An 18,472-nucleotide genomic window follows, 5' to 3' on the forward strand; every position below is an offset into this window, starting at 1 on the left:
CTGCGTTCAGTCTCGTCTCTTCGCGCGCTTTTCTGGAGCTTCAAATCTTATTCGAGCAACAGTAGCCAACTTCATACTTCTGGCAGCTACCGTTGTTGGTGCGACTGTATGTGCTTTTGAACACCATATTAAGGAGAAAAATATCATCTTCAACTCAGCCTGGAATAGATATATTGAGCTTAATTCTGAGCCTGCGAATTACACAACGTACTATTAAAGTTTCGCCTGTGAATCCCGAATGAAAGTAATTTAATATTTTTCTCCAAAATCAAGTTCACTAAATTATGACGCCGGGTATACGTGCGCTCGCAAGCTACGGTGGTTTGCCGAGTCCTGTATTTCGTGTAAAATGTCCTCACTTTTCGAAAGGCCGTGGTGTGCGCGGGACGTGTCGTATACATTGAAAAGATAACTTCAAGGACACCACATCAATATCCCCACCAATGGGTCTGGCTGTACCAGTGCAAACATCAACACTGTCCTTTAAGCACCGCAAACGCCTTGATACACCGTTTAATGCACAAAATTGCGTAGTTTGAACTGGCAGCCCGAACAGCAATGTTGCGTTTAGTCTTGAAAAGAGAAGGTTACGCGAACTAGAGCAGCTGCTATTGTAACAGGTACGCAGGATATCTAATCTCGTTTGTGCAGCCATGGCTGTGCATCACCAAGACACAGTGAACACTGGCCACAGTTCACTACCAAATCTGGAGGAGATGAGGGAAAATTGTTGACTACTGGGCGAGTTGTGCAGGATCCTAACAAGGATAACTGCACAAGACATCCCGTTATTATTTCTTCCGTTTTGTGTCATTTTCTTCGCGCCTTTTACGTCAAGAACCGGGTAAGACTGGAGTTTTGGGTCTAAGCTTTCAAAGGCTCTAAGCTTTATGAAGCGCTTCGGTGCCAAGACGGTGTCGGCTGCTTCCATAGCAAGCTCCAATGATGCAAGATTTTGTACCCACGCGCTTAAATCACGTGGGCTGCGGGGGACTGGAGAGTTATTGTGCAACAGCTTTCTGCAAGACAAGAAGCGTTAGAAAAGTGTACAGGACAAATGATGGCGGAGAAAGCCGCACCAACACTTGGCGCCTCTCAGGCCGCGAGATGGGTTCGCAAATAGAAAAGTTTCTTATGACTAGGCGGAAAGAAAAAAAAAACAATTTGCACTAGCTTAACACTCCCGGAGGTTTCTTTATGTCTTGCATGGAAAAAGAAAAAAATAGGGAGGGTTTGAATTCTGCCTTTAACATTTCAAAACGGACCAAAGCTTCTCAATTCGACGGCTTTAAGCCCAAGCAGCGACGCTCTATTGAAATAGCTCAAAGCGGGTTTCTGCTACGCCATGCGCTCAATTTGTCCTGAATAAAGAAAGGTCTTTGAAAAGCACGAGGGAGTGCTAGATTGGCGTGCATGAGTGTACAGCAGCTGCTGCCTTGCCTATGCCTTGGCGGTTGAAATTTGTTTTTCGTAAGTGATATCACGCTCTTCTCTGTGCACAACTCCATTTATTCACTCCATCTGTTGCCCGGTCTCCGGAAAACATCTGTGTCTAGAACTTCCCACAATGGGGCAAAAAACAATGGAAGATCCCCCAGACTAAAATGACTCCAAGCACACTGCAGAGGTTGCCAACAATTGCAGTCTGCTACGTGTGGCTTCAGAGCCTACTTTATCAAGTGCTCCATTGTCTCCCATAAAACTTCCGTTACCACCTTAAGAATCCTCTGTATAGCTTGCAAGGAAACTGAAAGTGGAATTTTCCAAATAAAGGTGAGTGAAACATATTTAAAGGGGGCTCGTGATTTTATCCGGACACTGCCTATCTCTGTGGTCTATTGCTTGCAGCAAGGTGCTGAACCTCTTGAAAGCGTGTTCTGCTTGCTATTTTTTTTTCTAAATGGTGAAGAACATGCACATAAGTTTGGCATCACTGGCGTCCCAGAGAAGGTGTTATCAGCTTCGCAGTGACAAGGCCGCGAGAGTTATGGTTTAGAATGTGGATGGCTGCCGTCACTGCAGTGCTGCAAAGTAACCCTCACAGCAAGCGAGGAGCAGCAAAATATTACCATTACGCCGTAGCGAGAAACTGGCTACACGATTAAGATGCTTAAATGAGCGCAGTCAAAATGAAACAAATTGTATATTACATTTGCATGTGATACACGCCTCCTTAATTAGTCACTCCGTTAAAGTGTTAGACCGATGAGATCAAATGCGAAGAGCAGTGCAGTTCCGCAAAAACTTAATCAGTTTGTCATTTGCCGAAACCGCTCTCATTGGCTGGCACGGTTTTGCCTATCACCTCGCTGGAAGGTAAAATCTGCCAGGACTTTTCCAGTAATTTGCCACCCATCTGCGGGATGTTGTTATGTTAAGAAATGCTTCTAATCATGTGCTATGTTGCCCAATTAATTTCCATTTTTTTCTATTTCGCCAGAACAATGGTAGGGCGCCGGGTGGAACGCTGACCTCGGCAGGCTCCGGCTCACCATGGGAACGTCGGTGCCAGCGCAAGCGAACGCCGACACTTCCTCGAGCGGCATTCAGGGCGACCACCACCGCGGGGTGCCGTCGTCGCCCAGCGAAGACCCGTCCGGTGAAGGCGGCCTCGGTGCCGACGGGAAAAGTGCGCTCGGCGGCGCTGAGAAGCGCGTGCGGAACCCAAGCCTGCTGGACAGGCTGAGGCAGTACATATGGCTCGTGCCCCTCATACACACCCACTTTTGGGTGTCCGCGGCGTTCTCCCTCATGCAGCCGTACTATCCGCGACTGGTGAGTGCATTTAATTTGAGGACGATGATTTCGTTTAAGGAAGCTTGGCCAACTAGCATCTTGGCTGGTGTGCTTTGGTATGCAATTCGGCTTCACTTTTTTAAATTCGTCATGCGTGAGATGCTTATTTTACAAGCAGGACTCAACCCAGATGCCGTATGTGTACTGCTTGACACCATATGTTCTTTCGTTTACTTTGCAACGCTTGCGTACTTCACTTTCGTGCCTTATTACATAGTTAATCATTTAGGAACTGTTATATTGGTCACCTTTAAGGTTGCCGGCCTCTTATTCTGAAAAGTGAAGGCTATGTTCACGCATTGCGCACTGCCGCTCAGTCGAGCCTTGAAGATATTACATTGAGAGCTGCTTACAGAACACCTTCCGCCGACGGCCACGCGAAGCTTTTCCAGGAGATCAGGCGACCATCTCGTGAGCGAATCCTCGTGCCTCGCGTCTTAGTCATGATGTGGAACGCGGGGTCGTGAAACGTCTACAAAAACAATAAACGCCTCTCGGCCGCTTTCTGTATGTCTGTGTAAGTGTTATAAGCAGTTCTAAGAAAAGGCGCGGCAGCAGTCTGACAATAGGTGGACACCTGAACCATGCTTTGATGAGAGGTATTGAGGATGAGGTGAAAAATATTGAAATTAAAAAAGTGATGGTTACATTTGCTCTTACTGCTTCGCGACTTTCAGAGATAGCGAGCGCAGTCATTATTTTTTTTTTGTAGGTGATAAATAAATTAGGCTCTTACTTGCGTTGCAACACTGTAGGTTCTGATAAGATTTTGCGGGTTTGACTCCTTTGCTGTTAGTCTAAACACCAAAAGAATAGTGACCTTGTGACGGTTGCGGTGGTGCTAGCTTCTTGATACCGTCACTCACTCACTGCCATTTAAAATGATGCGATGGCCAGAGCCTTTTCGATTGAAACCAGGCATCGGAACTTTGGTTGTATCTGCGAAAATCTTTTCAACATCTATTTATGGGAACTGCAATGCTGTGGCTGAAGAAGTTTCTGCTCCACTACAGGCGACAAAAGCTGGTCTCGAAGCATGGCAGTACGGCTTTGTATTCTCCACGTTCAAGCTCACAATGCTTCTTGGATCTATATCCACCGAAAGACTCGTAAGTATCCCGCTTTTTATTATTTTCATCCCTCTTTATCGCTTCTTATTACGTTTCAGATTTCTAAAAGCGGCCTCGGCGCACTTTCCGAGAAACTGTTACAAGCCATCGACATCCCATGATTCAGATACGCAATACTTCAGTAGTCATCCTCGTTGCCCTTATCTAGCCCAGCCTAATGCCATTTGGATGCACCGCTCTGGGCCTATCGGCTACTTCATATTTCTAGTCTGCTGGCGTAGAAGTTATGAGCTCTCATGTCGAAGTATTGATGAGCGACGTCGTAGCTGTCACGCGCTTGCACTGACTACTTGCAATGGTGTCAAATACAATTAAGCCTAAAAAAGCATGCGCATATGAGTGGCAGGAAACGCTGTATAAGCGCTTTTAAAATGCCGCGGTGGAAACACACACGAGTGAAATCAAAACATTAGGCATCCTTGTCGCTGACATTTGAAGAAGGTTCTGGCGCATAAGCTCTTTCACTTAGGGTGATAACTTGTTTTCGGTGATTGCAGATGGTTCTTTCGACCCCACTTAAATGCTACCTCTGTGGCCAAATCGGCTTCTTCCTGTATAATGTCATGTTTGGGTAAGTTCTCTGGCGCGCCTATCGTTAATAAATGCGCTATATCTAAAGAGCGTGCCTCAGAAGGGTTGTTTATTCTCTGCAGGGCACTTTACTGGTCACCAGGAGGGACGGTCTTCCTTGCTCTCTCGTTGGTGGCGGTCATCTTCGGTGGCTTCGTGCAGACAGTTTACCTAGTCTCAGCGTACTCAGTCGTTACCTCAGAGTTGCACCAAAGCAGCGGCGTTATTATCGTGAGTCATGTGCTTGGCGAACAGCCTGGCAGTGCTACAAGTCGTGTGCTACGTTGTGTGTTGGAGTACTGAATGCAATACGTACGCATGCCTGCCTTTTCTTATTTTTGCATACATAAAGCCAAAAGAGCATTCCAGGTTATCGTGGTTAATTTTTCAACTATTCGCATGCTTTGCCTGAAGACTACTTTAAGTAGAACTGACATTCATTTTATATTTCAGGCCATCATGGAATTTATGTTTGGATGCGGAAACATGGCTGGCTCTGTGCTTGGTGGAGCCCTTATCGACGTAGGTACCCCTTCTGTACGAAATATGTCAACCCCGGTTCATGAAAATTCGCATAGTTCTAGAATAACATTTAAATTGGACTATTGAATATAGTGTCGCTCTTAAAATTGTAGAAGGAGGTGCGTTTTAAGCATGCACAAAAAAAAAACAGTCGAAAAGATGGAAGTCTGATAAAATATTGTGTGCTACAGCTATATCTCAACCTGGTGGGTCGCGTGCAGATATAAAAACTCAGTACGTAATTAGTATATCTCTTTTGTGCACAGTTATGGCAATACCCTCTACCGTTTTTCGTCTTGGGCACCATAATCACCCTGTCAATTCCCTGGATCATCATGCACAAGAAGGTCCCGAACAAGCATCCCGAAGGCAGGTAGTTTTCTAAATTACGTTTCGCACCGATTGTTTTTGCACGAAAATCTTGACCGAAGTGCAGATGCATGCGCACCTTTCGTTCCTTCAGGCGCAAAGTAAAGCTCCCGTCATTTACCAATAAACTGCAGGGTATTCACGATATCTCACTATGATCTAATACTCTATTGCGATGTATCTTGAACGCAGTGAGCTCATTTACAAAAAAGCACTTTCCTACAGCTTTTAATATTGCCTGTGTATATTATGTGTCAATAAGAGTGTTTCAGTGTGTCTTCATATAACATTTTTTCGCTGTGATGTACCTTCTACACGCTGCGAGAAGTCGACCGCGTGTGAAAGCGCGATACTTTCTTACCAATGAAAAAAGCAAACTTCAGCGCTAAGTACCTCAAGCTACCCTTAACATAAGGTCCCGCAGACAATTATTGCCATGAAGTCGCGGTCAGCCTCTCTGCATAAGCTATAGTGCAGCTGCTGGCGGAAGTTGCAGGTGCGAGAGGGTTCACTGTGACGTCACAACAATAGGTCGACTTCTTTCGTTGGAGGGCTTCCTTTGAGTGACATTTGACGCTTTGTTCCTGAGTTGTGCACGACGATAGTTTCATTCACACTCAGGTATGCAATATCAATTTAATTAGTTGACGTCCCCTTCTCGTTCCAGCTCCAACTGAGGAGGCTCTGATGCAGGCACCGGGCTCGCAGAAAAAGTTATACCGGTTGCTGTGGGACCCGCTTTTCATGGTCAACATGGTCACCCTGATGCTCTCGTGGGTCATTATGGGCTTTAACGAGCCTACTCTGGAGCCGTATTTGAGACAGGTGTGTTTCGCGCAAGCAGAGCATCCTGAGAGCAATCCGGCCTTTTTTTTTTAATTGTACGTAGCACTGATCCTGGATCAAGACCAGTCCCATTCTTCCTTCCGCATTACAGCGGTCGTGTCCACTTATGTAATAGCTTGGATAAAAGTTCCCATGACCCGGGAATGGTCATCCTGATTTCCCTGTCACACTTGAGAGCATGGGATTGCAATTTTCATCTACGCAAGTGTGAACTCGAGCCACGGAATAAAACGAAGTTATATGCTTCGTTAACCATTCGCGCATTTTGGAGCTTGTTGTCATCAATAATGCACTTACCAGGCCGCATGACCTTGTTGGTTTAACCCTATCTAAAGGAGTGGTAGCTTGTTATTAATACGAACAGCAACCCCCTATACAAAGCAGTATCATTTAGATTCATTTCCATTTTTTCTCTCGTACCTCATCTTCCCTTCCACTGAAAATGTCCTTTCTTGTTTGATTGCCCGAACAAATTTACCTCAAAAGTGATTTCTTCAGACACAGATGCTGAAACCTCAATACGAGATAGTGTTTTCAAATTTACTTAATGCTACGCGTGACTCTTCCTGCTGGCCGAATTCGCTGTCATTTAAGTACACCAGCAGTAGATATATATCTACAGTTTGCTGTGGCTAAGCATTACGCAGAAAACACTTCAATTTCACAAATGAGGTAACTGAATTATATCCATTGTGCATGAAAGCTACTCCCTCCATTTTGCACTTTTCTCAGACAAGAACGCAGATTAAGTACTATTTGATAAGTGTTTCATTGCATGCAGTTATGAAATCTTCGTGCACACTCTAAACCCATTCGTTTATAGACTTCCGAGAAGGTATTTCTTGGCCTCAGCAGAGCTCATGCCAGCTTCTAGGAATAGTTTGACTTCACAAATAAAACTTATACATTCAACAATATAGACTCGGTTAGAGGAAACAACACTACAGCACGTTTACCAGTAACATAGCCTAAAAACGCGCCTTTTTAAGGCGCCTTTTTTTCCAACTTTTTCCTATTAAGGCTCACTTCTGATTAAAAAAACTTTTCCTCATTTAGTAGCCCACTCACGCACTAAGCAGGTCTGTTTACATTCAGATGTTGCGATGCAGAAGCCTGTAACGCTGTAACTAGGTTATTCTGGTATTTCTCACGAAAATTATAATTACACACGAATTAGACACGAGCGGGTTTGTGTATTAGTAAACAAAGTAATGCTTAGTAAGCAAAATAAAGAATGCAAGGAAGCCTTGAAGTCGTGAAGGCACATTGGGTACTTTTACTTTGGTACCGAAATGCAGGCTCAGTGTGTTTCTCGTCCTGCCAGTGAAGACAGAGGATACAGACTACAGGCGCCTGGCAGGAGCTTCACCCAGTACACTTCAAAACAACTACGTATACAATATAAAAAAATATGGGCGGGACAAATTAAAGTGAAGTAGAGCTGCTTGCTTCATACAGCGAGAAAAAACTTAACGCCTTACATACAAAACAAGTGCATACAAGCATACGGAGCGTCAAATGGTACCACTACTCGCGACAAATGGTATTCATGGATATGCACGCGCTATATGAACATCCTCTAGCTTGAAAACTTCAACGAAGCTTTAATATCATCTATCTGCTATTCCTGTAACGTGAAGACTGCTCATTTTTTTTATTTCAGTTCAAGCTCAGCAGCACCCGACTTGGAGTACTGTACATGGTACAGTTTGCAAGTTACACCGTTGGCGCGGCATTCGCGGGAGTCTTTTGTTACGTCAAGGTGAGAGAACTTTAAGAAAAAAATCAAGCATAAGCTTTATTGCAGGCTACAGCCTAAAATAAGAAATTAATGTAGTGAGGTTTAGTTCAAACAAGCAAAGAATTGGCGCCGTGGTACGTGTACCACGGTCAAGTTGTGCTCCGGGCCCACTGAACATGCACACGGCCCATCTCAGATGTTGTTGGGCTACTTGGTGTAATTCATCAGACATGATAAACTTGCGCGAAAAGGGCAGACACGGGACGAGCGTATGAAAAACTGCTCTCATCGCGTGTTTTATGCTCTGTGAGTTCTTTTCGCACAACTACTTTGCCATCTCACTAGTTGACAGGCTAGAGGAGCGCTCCTGAAGCGTCATAGCTTTTCTACGGTAACAACATTGTCTTTAATTTTGTTTTTTGGACGCCTGACGTTGTATATAATCAGAAAATACCTTATAACTAGAAAGCAATAGACGTGTATGGTGAGATGTGCTTGAAAAGGTTACTACAGAGAACACAGACTACCTTTAATGCCCTTCAAAACAGAATTTCTATTGACCGCCGATAACGAAAATGACAACGACAACGATAAAAAAACTTTATAAGTAATGCAAAAGGGGAAAACAAATGGTTATGATCAGACTGTAATCAGTATCATAAACATAATTTATTACACTGTTAGAGGCTCAAAGGGCATTACTTAAGGAGGATTATACCAAACAGAGGAAACGGCGTAGGAACATCAGCAACCACCACACGAATTTTAGCACGCAAATGTAAGAAATATCGTAAGAACAACGACAAGAAGGTTGTGCGCCACAGACAACATAACAGTAAGAACAGAGCGCGAAAATCACAAAAAGGAAACTTAAGAAGGTCAGTGACCGCAGAGCGAAATTTCTCAGGGTTATTTATGGTAACAAGAGTAATGTTTCCATGATCGAATAGTTACAAATAACGGTAATCTTTGAAAGAGTTATGAGTTATTCTGGAAATATTGTTAGGGCGCAAACAATACACACGCTTTTGGTGAGGAATTTTATAAAGTATATTGTAAAAAAATTGGACGGGACAATAAAGCTCCGCCTTAAGGCTATGACGCGACAGCGTAATTAATTCCCACATAAGCAGATGGTCATTCTCAACTTTATATTCATAAATATCTGGGAGTCCTCATACTCCTTCTGGCGCAGTGGCGCAGCGTTTTAGCGATCCTCTACTGCCCTGCGATAGCAGGTGCTCCCAGCAGTGGGGTTTTTGCGACCCATGGGTTGCTCTTCCCGATCAACCAATGATTAATTTAGCTGCTACCTGTCACGATGGGCAGTGTGCTCACTGTCCGGTGGGCAGGTTGTGATGACGCCGCAAGGCCACGTGACCTAGGTGGCCCACCTGCTTCCTAGGTTGCCCTTTGGGGACCACCTGCCAGAGTCATGCTCGTGATTTTTCGCGCATAACACCGACGCCGGCAAATACCGGCACCGGATTTCCTGGACAACACAGCCTTTAACACTATCGCACTAAAATGTTATATTTTTAATATTGTGTTTCTTAGCCAGACAAAAAGTGATGAACTTCGCCTGATTCAGACACATTAGGTGTTCGGTTATAACTTAATAGGATGCAACAGACTGCTTTATTCTGTAGAGACTCGAGGCGGCTAGAGTTTGATAACAAGAGCTCCAAATTAAAGAACCTTATTCTATTTTAAACTCAACAGGCTCTTTATAGGCAATCAGATTACTGTAGTTGCTAGAAGAACGCGAAGACTGACGGGGAAAACCAAAGCCGATGATGGTGCATTGTCCACATGGACATCAAAAGATAGAGTGGAAGTTAGGTTCGTCCCCAAGCACTTATACTGAGACAGTGTATTCAGGGACTAAACAGCGAGAGCATAGTTGCAGGCAACAGGCACCTACAGAAAAGATTATGTGCATGATTGTACAAGTCCATAAACCATTCACGACATCGTAAGGGTTCTTTATTGAAGTCTTCTTGAAAAGTCCGGTTCGATGCACTTTTCAGTCATATAAGAAACAATGTTTCGTGAAAGGACAAGGACAAAGCTTAAAGAAACCCTTTAAAATGTCTCAAATCACATCTGTGCTATGTAATGTTCTGACAAATGGCTCCATTTTTTTTTGTGTGCAGATGGCGGCATTTTTTGCTTTTGCTGGGCAGCTGATGACAGTCTTCGCCTACCTGATACTTGGACCTGCACCCTTTGTTCAACAAGATCCGTAAGTAGATTTCATTCTCACATCCTCGGCGAAGAAGAAAAAAACAGACTTTTCGATAGTCATTGTAAAGAAAACTGATTACCACAAGAAACCAGTGTCATTGTGCTGCCTTTCACAATAAATCCTTGCGATCTTGTGATCCGCCAACATTTAGAGTTACTTTTGCTTAGAAGGCTTTAGAATGAACATCTGGACCGCGGAAAAAAACGCCGTGAGGACAATACAGAACGAAAAGAATAAACACGGCATTGACATGCACCACAAATGACCTCGGAAAAGTCGGCTGTATCGCTTGTTGCACCCGTTATTCAGTGAATCCGACTAATATCGGTTTCGCGGTCTTTCATAATTCATCTAGATTATGAACCAACTAGCCCTTAACCATCGTTCTTCTGATATATATATGCTACTTCAGACTTTAAGCAAAAAGCAAAAATGGCAAAACAACGCTACTTTCAGGTTACACTTCCTAATTTCCTCACGAATAATCCGCGACGGTTCTGGAAACATTTTAGCACCAACAGAAATAATACTTCACACTTGCCAGTTGAAGAAAAGATTAAAAAAGCAAATGCTTATAATAATTACTTTCGTTCAGTTTTTACTCTAGACAACTGTGTTATACCCAGAGCAGAATTATGCAGTGGTTCGGAAATTGGTCCCCTTAGCATTACTGACGCTGGTGTTTTCAATCTTCTGCCGATCCATACATCAGGCAATACTTCTTAGGTTTCCAACTTCAGGCCGATATCACTCACTAGTACCGCATGTAAAATACTAGAACATATAATTTCAAAGCACCTAACAGAGTTTCTAGAGTGCAATAACTTATTGTCGCCTCATCAGCATGGATTTCGCCGCGGCTTATCAACAGTTACTCAATTAACAGAAGTTGTGCATGACCTAGCTTTAAGTATTGACAAAAACAGCCAAGCTGACATCATATAACTCGACTTTGCTAAAGCCTCCGACTGCGTATGCCATTCCAAACTAATCGTAAAACTACGGGGTTACATCGGTGATGGGTAACTTTTGGCTTGGATTGAAGATTTCTTGTGGCAACGTTCCCAACTCGTTTTGTATAACAACATTCAATCTGAAGCGGTGCCAGTCACATCGGGAGTTCCTCAAGGGTCTGTCCTTGGGCCACTGCTGTTTCTTATATTTATTAATGACATTACCACCGACATTACCTGTAGCATCAAACTCTTTGCAGACGATTGCATAATTTACGGAGAAATCAGAAGCCATCAAGATCATGCCATACTTAACAGATCATTGCAAAAACTTTCGGACTGGGGTAGTGATTGGCAAATGTCAATTAACAAAGTGAAATCTGTAGCAATTGCAGTAACTAGAAAAAAGCAACCATCAAATTTCTTGTACAAAATCAATGGTACTCCACTGGCCTTCGTCAATGAACACAAATACTTAGGAGTTACATTAACTAACGGTCTTAGATGGGGCAAACACATTGTCAACATTACTTCAATTGCATTACGAAAACTGTTCTTTCTTAAAAGGTGTCTCCGTCTTGCGCCAACACAAACTAAACTTTTAGCTTATAAAACGTTTGTTAGGCCCGTACTAGAATATGCTAACACTGTTTGGTTTCCTCAGTCTGTAACCAATATTTCGCGACTTGAAAGAATTCAACGTAAAGCAGTGAGGTTTATTCACAACAGATACAAAAAAAAACGACTCACCAACACAACTAGCTGAAATCTCCAGGCTTGAAACGCTGTCAACAAGGGCAAAGCGCGCGCGACTAAAATTTCTTTATCAACTCCTTAATAACAGTTTTAAGATCGATTCATCAAAGTAGATTTCACTGTCACTAAAACGTGCATTAAAAAACCAGCACGCGTATACGCTAACCGAATATCCTTATCACAGTGACACCTTCAAAAATTTTTTCTTCCCGCTAGTAACAAGAGAACGGAACCGTCTAGACGAATTCATAACTAATGCCGATTCATTTTCAAATGTTTGAACCGAACTAGAAGCCGTGTTTTAAAACTAGAGGAGTGGTTAGAAAGATTTTTCTGTATTTTTGTCTATTTTAAGGAGTACACGACGTGTAGTGCCCATGTTAATGTTCATGTTTGTTGTGCCCATGTTAATGTTCATGTTTTCGAACGAGCTTGTTTTTTCTTCAGTTACTTGAGCAAATCTGTCAACTTCTTTTGAGTTTTTTTTTTTCTGTGATATGAACTGTCTAATTTATAGCTGTCTTTCGCACAGCCGCTTTTAGAAATGTTATCCTCTGCTGTGATACGTGTTATGCCCACCTGATAAGGTCTCAGCTAGAGACTGGCAGTATTTCAAATAAATAAATAAATAAATAAATAAATAAATAAATAAATAAATAAATAAATAAATATTTGCCATGATTCAAGCTATAAGCCAAGCAGCTCGTGCCGCAACTCTTTTACGGGCGATTGTAAACAAGTAACGTGGCTTGAAATCAACAAAATAAATCAACGAATAAATTCAGTGATTAAGCACCACAGGACCGAGTTATGTAACGCGGTTATAAGAAAATAGTGACCGTTGCTGTATGTGCGAATTCTCATAAAAAACACTATTCTCTCAGGCGGTCGGCGCACATGTATAAGGAGATGCACAGATCGCAGATGACATTTTAGTTGTAACTATCGAAAGATGTCAGTGAGGGAAACTTATAAACAGAGGCTAGGAAAATAAAACATATTTATATTACAAAGAAAATGTGCTTGCAAGCTTTGCTGACAATGGCTTTGCAAACAGATCCTTTTAGCAATCGATGGAATATACATAATCGTTTGGCCGAATGACCAAAAGATCATGTATATTCATGTATCATGGTGCTTCGTCACACCGGGAACACAGTGTAACCAATCTGTAATTCGCAGCGTCAGTCCAGTTTCACGCCACGCCTGAAAACGTATTACCTGACATATGAACAACTGGGAACGCCTGCACAGAACACGTAGCAGTAACAGTTACTCATGTCCTGATGCATCCCAAAGCACGTCTTAGTGGAATCTATAAGATTTCTGGCCTTCATCTACCATGCATACAGCGGTCAGCCTCACGTTAATATAAGCGCAAAGGCTCAATGTTTCTTTTTTCTTTCCGACGAGTAGACTCACTTCGTTATTTTCACGATATGACGGACTGTTAGCTTCTCTCGATTTTCTAACTTTTACTATTGTCCAAGGCATGCTAAGACGGCATGAACACAACGGATTCTCGCCACCTTGGTTTCTGCAATGACCAGCGTGTCGAGGCGTATAATGACCTAATGCTTAGTACCATAATAGAAAGCTCGTAGTATTGTCACGAAGTGGTGACTGCAGTCCGGAGAGCAGAGAGGCTGAGAAAATGGTGTCTAAACAAAACTCTTTATTCGGGCTGACTTGGCGCCCACAATGGACTGAATCACTCGGTGGCGGCGAAGCGACAAGCGTGCTCGGCGGTCGTCGAATAGAATGCCCGCCGCTGTCGGCCGTGCTCAATTTAAAGCTCATAGCGAACTTTCGAGATAAAGCCTGCAAAGTTACTAGAATAATCTGGAACAACGTACGGTGAGCTCTGCCTGGATGCGATCAATCGAGATAAATCTGGTCGCGTCTTGCGTCACAAATAAAGCGACAAAGCGGCGTGGCAGCAGATTTGAAGAATGAACCAACACTGCAAACATTCGCGGCATTATAGTCAGTTCACGCAAGCTAATCACCTGCGCACAAGGCGTGTATCGTCATCCGGAAATTGGTCTTGTATATTACGTGAGTTAAAGGGGGCCAGGTGAAGGAGGCGCCATTTTTTTTTTTTGTAGAGAGGGCATAAGAAAATTGTAGCAGAGCGTTATGATCTTTTCTTTTTGCTTGTTTTTCAAAGGCAGCTCTGGATGGTATACGTCTCACAGACTTTCACTGGAGTTGGAATGGCAGCACAGTTTATCTGCAGTTTCTCGCTGGCACTGAGCCATGCAGCGTAAGTGAAAGCTTACTACTCCATAAGATCCAAATCATCTGCTCGTAACTGCAGAAAAACAAAGATAACAATTAACGCTCATAAATCACCGGTTTCTTTCCACAGTAAGCGGGGCTACCCGGACGACATCCGGACCACAGGTTTCGTGTCAACTGTCGTAGTGACTTTCCTGGTTATTGGGTGAGTATGATGACCCTGTAGTTTTTATTTGGCGAGTTTTAACATTTACTAGAGCGCAAAGAATAACAGACTGAGAACTATTTCTGGTATATCAACCTACGCAATTTCAAAGTCAGCATGGAACGCAGCAGATCAAGACCGTAATAGGAAAAGGGCTTGGCCTTTTAATGTCTCTCCTATTTGATTATCAATAACCTCATGGCCCATGGTTATGCTTATATTTGGTGCGCGTAAACTAAAAAAAAGAGACGCAATAGTAGTTTTCAACTTTAACTTCAAAGAGTGATGGGGTCTGCGTCCCCGTGTACGTGGCAATATACAGCAAGCTTGCATAATTATGGCTTAAGATATCACACATATTTACACAATACATCTGTTAACCTGTACAGCACAAAGTTTATTTAAAAAATGAAAGAACGAACTTGAGCACCTCCATGCAATGTAATAAAAATTGTAATGTTTGGTAAGATTCGAGTTAGTGCTGTACCACACGGCAGATGACTCTATCATGTACATGATAGAAACAAGGAATTATATGTAAAAATGTTAACATTTTGGGAAAAGATGATGTTAAGAAACGTGCAAGAAACACGTGAGAATTTAAAGGTGAAAAATTGATATGAGCATTCCGTAGCATATAACTTTTCAAATAACACACCAACACAGTTTACGGTAGGCACAACGCCACAATCGGAATTATTGAAATTCAATCAGTCTTGTGTGTCGAATTTGTTAGTTTTTTGGTTTGAACACGAAAGCCTTTGTAATATTGTCGCGTAGTATATTCGCGGCAATATGAGCATTTATAGTAAAGGTATGCTCTTTGGTCCGTATTAAGACCATTAGTGTACGATCCGCTTTGGAAAATAACTCATCATGCATCACAAATTTCTCTGTACTATCAACAGTTATGAGTATTTTTTGTCGTGAATGAGAAGACTTCAGGAGTTCTGGTGGCAAAATGTTCTTATTATTCTCACCAAGAAGAGCGGGACTGAGCACAGCAAAAGGAGATTTATAGCGAGCCAGCAGCAACAGCAAATCGCATACGTTCTATGAACGGGAAAGAACAGGTCTGCTTTTTATCGTTTCAGAGCTATTACGACGCCTCCAATCGCGGGATACCTCGTATTAAAGTTCAGCTACAGACCCGGCTCCATGTTCCTCTTCGGCATCCTTCTGTTTTGGGTAAGAGAGTACTTTCACACCTGCAGGTATTGCGCAGTAGTACTGGTATACATCAACGTTTTGATGTTTCATATGGCTCCTTACTGAAAAACAAATTAGCTGCAATTTAACTACTGCTGAACCCGGTTAGAGAATGAAAGCAGTGGTGAATCGGGCAAGTAGACACGGCTTGGCGTCTGTAACGTTGAGTGCGTTCCGCACACTGGATAGGCAGCGCGCCCACCCTGCCACCCTGTCAAGTGGCAGTTTCCGGAGCCCTTCACTACGGCATCCCTCATAGCCTGAGTCGTATTGGGACCTTGAACCCCATAAACCAAACCGAACCAAAATAAGAAAATACAGTTTATTCCCAACACGATATGAAGTACTCGCGCTCGGGGCGTTGTCCTTTTCTGGACGAGACGACGCCATAGCTGCCTTTTTATTTAACCCCCAGGTGACACATGCCGCAGATAAAGCGGAGGCGACGCGAACTTTCGGCGATCTTTCCCCGTAGTTCGTCGACAATCAGTGCACGCGAACTCAGCGACAGATGGCACCGTGCACTGCATTGCCGTTTGTCACCTTTACGTCATCCTAAACTCACTGCCATGCTTAATAAAATACTGCGCAAAAGCTCTCGGCTGCATGAAGTAACGCATCCATGTTTGCACAAGCGCAGATGTGGCTTGAATGGAAAATGGAACGAACATAGTTGTGTCAGCATCTGGGCATCGGAAGCCCCGACATCCGGAAAAATTATACATGTCATTATTAAGCCTAAATTTTTTTATATCCTTGATTGCATGCTGATTAGACATCATACATTATGCACCACGCAGTCCGCTGTGCAATTTGGGCTTGTTTATTTTTCTCATGAATAGTTCGCAATACTTATTTGACTTTTATTCAAGTCACATAGCAATATAGATCGCAACTTTACAATTACCTATTATGTAAGTCATTGCAGTCGCTCAGTGCTTGACAGTTCGGGTACTGAGCACAAGCTCGCCGCTTCGACCTCAGCTTCGACCGCATTTTGCTGAAAGCGAAGTGCCACATGTAAAAAAGCTTGTATTTCACATTTTCAAAGGCTACGTCAAGAAGTCTTCGGTGTCAGCGCAGTGCTGGCGTTTTACCATTTCTGAGCACGAAATACTGTGCAAAATAACAGTTTTTGCAGGTGGACACCACCGCCACGTATCTGAAAGCGCGATTGAGGTGCCCACTGACCCAGGAAGCTAGTTACGCGCGTCTTCAACTTTTTCATCGTCAGTGCCAATTAAACCAACGTACACCGGCGGCCTATACTCCAGTGCCGCGGTTCGGCAGCAATGTGCTCAGCGCCAATGCGTATTCCAGTTCAGTGTGCTCCAGTTCCGTGTTTCTGTCACAGCGTTGTCCACGCCAACACATGCAGCGCACATCTATCTGTCACTACAGCCACATAGCTCAAAGCGCGAATATTCGTTTGATAGTAGCATTAGTTGATGAAGATGACGATGTGCAATGCACAGAGCGATGGTGTGCTGCAGTTTAACACGAGGCGCGATTGGCTGCGGCGACAGCATAATGCTCTCGTGCTGTGGCCAGCGAAGCTGGTCTGTTCGCGCCGCAGCAGGTTCGCATCTTAATATCGGTTATTTGTGACTTGTTTTATTGATTTGTTTCACTTGGCACAGACCCACAAACCTCACGAGACTTTACTCAGGGTTTACCCGTCGGAATAGTGCTTTCGGATTAAAATTTAATAAGGTTTCCACTACTATGGCGTGTAATCACAGCCACAGCATTGCTTCGGCACCTGAAAGTCATAAGTAGTCGTTGCCATTAACAATTATATGTTAGTTCAAAGGCTAAATGAACACCTTTTCATACGTAAGGACAGCACCACGTGATAGGTCCGCTGTTTTTGTGTTAGATGTGGTAGTTGGTTTGCCATGACTGGTGCTGCTTTCGTGACCGTTCGTGTGCGTTTGTGCGCTGGCAATCAAGCAAAGCTCTTAAATATGAGGAGCCTTGTGAATGCGGTATTGCTGCAGTTACATCAAGATTACTTGTTATTTCTGTTTCAGACCCCCATAACACTTCTGCACTGGATCTACCTGATGTACATTCAACGGACTAGAAGTGCCGATGTGGCTCTGCAGGAGCGATCCATTTCTTCCCGGAAGTCATAAATGTGTCAGCAGTCTTCATTTTGTGTCGGTAATAAATATCACTTTTTTGTACAGCGAGTGGCACTGCGTAGCACAGCAGCACTGTGCAATAAGTTTATTTTGTAAAATCTCAGAAGAAAGTGTTGCATGAAGGTCTTATTATGTGCTACTGGCGCACATGCCACTAAGCCTTCTGCACTTCTCTGTCAAATTTTATATGTGACTGTAATGCCTTTCTAAAGCTAGTTTCTTCCTCTCACCAACCTTGTGCTTAAAAGCAGGCCCTTACTGGTGGCGATGGCAGTTGGTGTGTTCGCGTTTAGCATAAATTCTGAAGTTTCGCCATTCTTTCAGTAATACTAACAGCAGAATACACAAAAGCAGCTGCCGTTTCGAATTACTATAGATTAACCCACTTATGTTTCAAAATAACTATTATTACTTGCATTGACTGCTCATTTCAATTGGCACTGAATGTTCGATTCCCACACAACAGTCGTATAGTGTGGATACGGCCAGCGATATTTTCCTCCGCTTCGCCGAGCTCGAAGCACACGTCATCGGTCAAGTACCTGCGTCTGCCTGTCAAATTACTCTCAAACACAGCTGTAAACAATCCTAAAACAAAAAAGAAACACACCGTGATTCCATAATTCAGAGCCACATGTTTCCTGCCGTTTTGTGCTCAAAGCATCAGATTGGCTTTTTCTTTTCTCGAATATACCGGCAAGCTTTCCTATAAGGAACAACAGTGCGTCGATGCGCAAAC

The 18,472-nt window shown here is 43.3% G+C and overlaps 1 protein-coding gene across 5 annotated transcripts in view; it reads left to right on the top strand.

Moving 5' to 3' along the window:
• Positions 1–17,777, top strand: part of LOC144098523 (MFS-type transporter SLC18B1-like) — a 45,001-nt gene extending 27,224 nt beyond the window's left edge. For 3 of the 5 annotated variants that reach the window (XM_077631231.1, XM_077631230.1, XM_077631232.1), the window contains exons 2-14: positions 2,441–2,775; positions 3,810–3,905; positions 4,424–4,497; positions 4,580–4,727; positions 4,950–5,018; positions 5,285–5,387; positions 6,055–6,212; positions 7,897–7,995; positions 10,131–10,219; positions 14,102–14,197; positions 14,303–14,377; positions 15,472–15,565; positions 17,620–17,777. In XM_077631231.1, coding sequence (XP_077487357.1) covers positions 2,494–2,775; positions 3,810–3,905; positions 4,424–4,497; positions 4,580–4,727; positions 4,950–5,018; positions 5,285–5,387; positions 6,055–6,212; positions 7,897–7,995; positions 10,131–10,219; positions 14,102–14,197; positions 14,303–14,377; positions 15,472–15,565; positions 17,620–17,724 — 1,488 coding nt within the window. In that variant the 5' untranslated portion in view covers positions 2,441–2,493 and the 3' untranslated portion in view covers positions 17,725–17,777. Of the gene's footprint in view, positions 1–2,440; positions 2,776–3,809; positions 3,906–4,423; positions 4,498–4,579; positions 4,728–4,949; positions 5,019–5,284; positions 5,388–6,047; positions 6,213–7,896; positions 7,996–10,130; positions 10,220–14,101; positions 14,198–14,302; positions 14,378–15,471; positions 15,566–17,619 lie in introns of all 5 variants that reach the window. The other 2 variants (XM_077631229.1, XM_077631227.1) reach the window with 1 other exon arrangement.
• The last annotated feature ends 695 nt before the right edge of the window (positions 17,778–18,472 follow it).

The sequence above is a fragment of the Amblyomma americanum genome, chromosome 7 (genome assembly GCF_052857255.1).
Source record: "Amblyomma americanum isolate KBUSLIRL-KWMA chromosome 7, ASM5285725v1, whole genome shotgun sequence".
NCBI lineage: Eukaryota > Metazoa > Arthropoda > Arachnida > Ixodida > Ixodidae > Amblyomma > Amblyomma americanum.